At 62.1% G+C, this 2,504-nt stretch overlaps 1 protein-coding gene across 1 annotated transcript in view; it reads right to left on the bottom strand.

The window, feature by feature from the left end:
• The window catches only part of LOC108510450 (transgelin-2-like), a 5,781-nt gene extending 3,314 nt beyond the window's left edge, over positions 1-2,467 (bottom strand). Inside the window, exon 1 of the mRNA XM_017840127.1 lies at positions 2,269-2,467. Coding sequence (XP_017695616.1) covers positions 2,269-2,460 — 192 coding nt within the window. The 5' untranslated portion in view covers positions 2,461-2,467. The remainder of the gene's footprint in view (positions 1-2,268) is intronic.
• Between the last annotated feature and the right edge of the window lie 37 nt (positions 2,468-2,504).

The following is a 2,504-nucleotide window of genomic DNA, read 5'->3' as shown; positions in this document are numbered from 1 at the left end:
GGGTTGGGGTTTGGGGTCTGGGGTCAGGCCTGTAGGATCAGTTCTGGGGTCAGTTCTGGGGTCAGGGCTGTAGAATCAGTTCTGGGGTCAGTTCTGGGGTCAGGGCTGTAGAATCAGTTTTGGGGTCAGTTCTGGGGTCAGAGCTGTAGGATCAGTTCTGGGGTCAGTTCTGGGGTCAGTTGTAGGATCAGTTCTGGGGTCAGGGCCGTAGGATCAGTTCTGGGGTCAGTTGTAGGATCAGTTCTGGGGTCAAGGCCGTAGGATCAGTTCTGGGGTCAGTTCTGGGGTCAGTACGGGGTCAGGACCGTAGGATCAGTTGTGGGGTCAGTTGTGGGGTCAGTACGGGGTCAGGACCGTAGGATCAGTTGTGGGGTCGGCCGTAGGATCAGCTCTGGGGTCAGTTTGGGTCAGTTCTGGGGTCAGTGTGGGGTCAGTACAGGGTCAGGGCCGTAGGATCAGCTGTGGGGTCAGTGTGGGGTCAGTAGGGGGTCAGTACGGGGTCAGGGCCATAGGATCAGTTCTGGGGTCAGTTGTGGGGTCAGTACGGGGTCAGGGTCGTAGGATCAGCTCTGGGGTCAGTGTGGGGTCAGTTCTGGGGTCAGTGTGGGGTCAGTGTGGGGTCAGTACGGGGTCAGGGCCGTAGGATCAGTTGTGGGGTCAGTTCTGGGGTCAGTACGGGGTCAGGGCCGTAGGATCAGCTGTGGGGTCAGTTCTGGGGTCAGGGCTGTAGGATCAGTTGTGGGGTCAGTTCTGGGGTCAGTTGTGGGGTCAGTACGGGGTCAGGGCCGTAGGATCAGTTCTGGGGTCAGTTGTGGGGTCAGTGTGGGGTCAGTAGGGGGTCAGTTGTGGGGTCAGTACGGGGTCAGGGCCGTAGGATCAGTTGTGGGGTCAGTTCTGGGGTCAGTAGGGGGTCAGGGCCATAGGATCAGCTCTGGGGTCAGTGTGGGGTCAGTTCTGGGGTCAGTGTGGGGTCAGTAGGGGGTCAGTAGGGGGTCAGGGCCGTAGGATCAGCTCTGGGGTCAGTTGTGGGGTCAGTACGGGGTCAGGGCCGTAGGATCAGTTCTGGGGTCAGTTCTGGGGTCAGTAGGGGGTCAGGGCCATAGGATCAGCTCTGGGGTTGGCCGTAGGATCAGCTGTGGGGTCGGTTGTAGGATCAGTTGTGAGGTCAGGGCTGTAGGATCAGCTCTGGGGTCGGTTGTAGGATCAGTTCTGGGGTCAGTACGGGGTCAAGGCCATAGGATCAGCTCTGGGGTCGGCTGTCGGATCAGCTGTGGGGTCGGCTGTAGGATCAGTTGTGGGGTCAGTACGGGCTCAGGGCCATAGGATCAGTTCTGGGGTCAGTTCTGGGGTCAGTAGGGGGTCAGGGCCATAGGATCAGCTCTGGGGTCAGTTCTGGGGTCAGTACGGGGTCAGGGCCATAGGATCAGTTCTGGGGTCAGTTGTGGGGTCAGTGTGGGGTCAGTAGGGGGTCAGTAGGGGGTCAGGGCCATAGGATCAGCTCTGGGGTCGGCCGTAGGATCAGCTCTGGGGTCAGTTCTGGGGTCAGTACGGGGTCAGGGCCGTAGGATCAGTTGTGGGGTCAGTTGTGGGGTCAGTACGGGGTCAGGGCTGTAGGATCAGCTGTGGGATCGGCCGTAGGATCAGCTCTGGGGTCAGTGTGGGGTCAGTTCTGGGGTCAGTGTGGGGTCAGTTATGGGGTCAGTACGGGGTCAGGGCCGTAGGATCAGTTCTGGGGTCAGTTCTGGGGTCAGTACAGGGTCAGGGCCGTAGGATCAGTTCTGGGGTCAGTTGTGGGGTCAGTACGGGGTCAGGGCCATAGGATCAGCTCTGGGGTCGGCTGTAGGATCAGCTCTGGGGTCAGTGTGGGGTCAGTTCTGGGGTCAGTGTGGGGTCAGTACGGGGTCAGGGCCGTAGGATCAGCTCTGGGGTCGGCTGTAGGATCAGCTCTGGGGTCGGCTGTAGGATCAGCTCTGGGGTCAGTGTGGGGTCAGTTCTGGGGTCAGTGTGGGGTCAGTAGGGGGTCAGGGCCGTAGGATCAGCTCTGGGGTCGGTTGTAGGATCAGTTCTGGGGTCAGTACAGGGTCAGGGCCGTAGGATCAGTTGTAGGATCAGTTCTGGGGTCAGTACGGGGTCAGGGCCATAGGATCAGCTCTGGGGTCAGTTGTGGGGTCAGTTCTGGGGTCAGTGTGGGGTCAGTGTGGGGTCAGGGCCATAGGATCAGCTGTGGGGTCGGCCGTAGGACCAGCTGTGGGGTCGCAGCCCACTCACGGTGCCGTCCTTGAGCCACTGCTGGAAGCCGTCCCTGCCGGGCGCGGGCGTGGCCGGGGCGGGGCCGCCGTCGCCGCCGCACTGGGCGAGGACCCAGCGCACGAGGAGCTGCTCCAGCTCGGGGTCGTACTGGCGCTCGATCTTCTGCTGCACCTCCCGGCTCAGCCCGTACGACGGGCCCCGGTTCGCCATCCTGGGGGCACGGGGGGGGTTGGGGGGGGGACTGGGGGCACGGG

Source organism: Lepidothrix coronata, unplaced genomic scaffold (genome assembly GCF_001604755.1).
Source record: "Lepidothrix coronata isolate B3197 unplaced genomic scaffold, Lepidothrix_coronata-1.0 Scaffold915, whole genome shotgun sequence".
NCBI lineage: Eukaryota > Metazoa > Chordata > Aves > Passeriformes > Pipridae > Lepidothrix > Lepidothrix coronata.
Note: the sequence above shows the minus strand (reverse complement) of the source record. Positions and strands in the feature narration are given on the sequence as shown.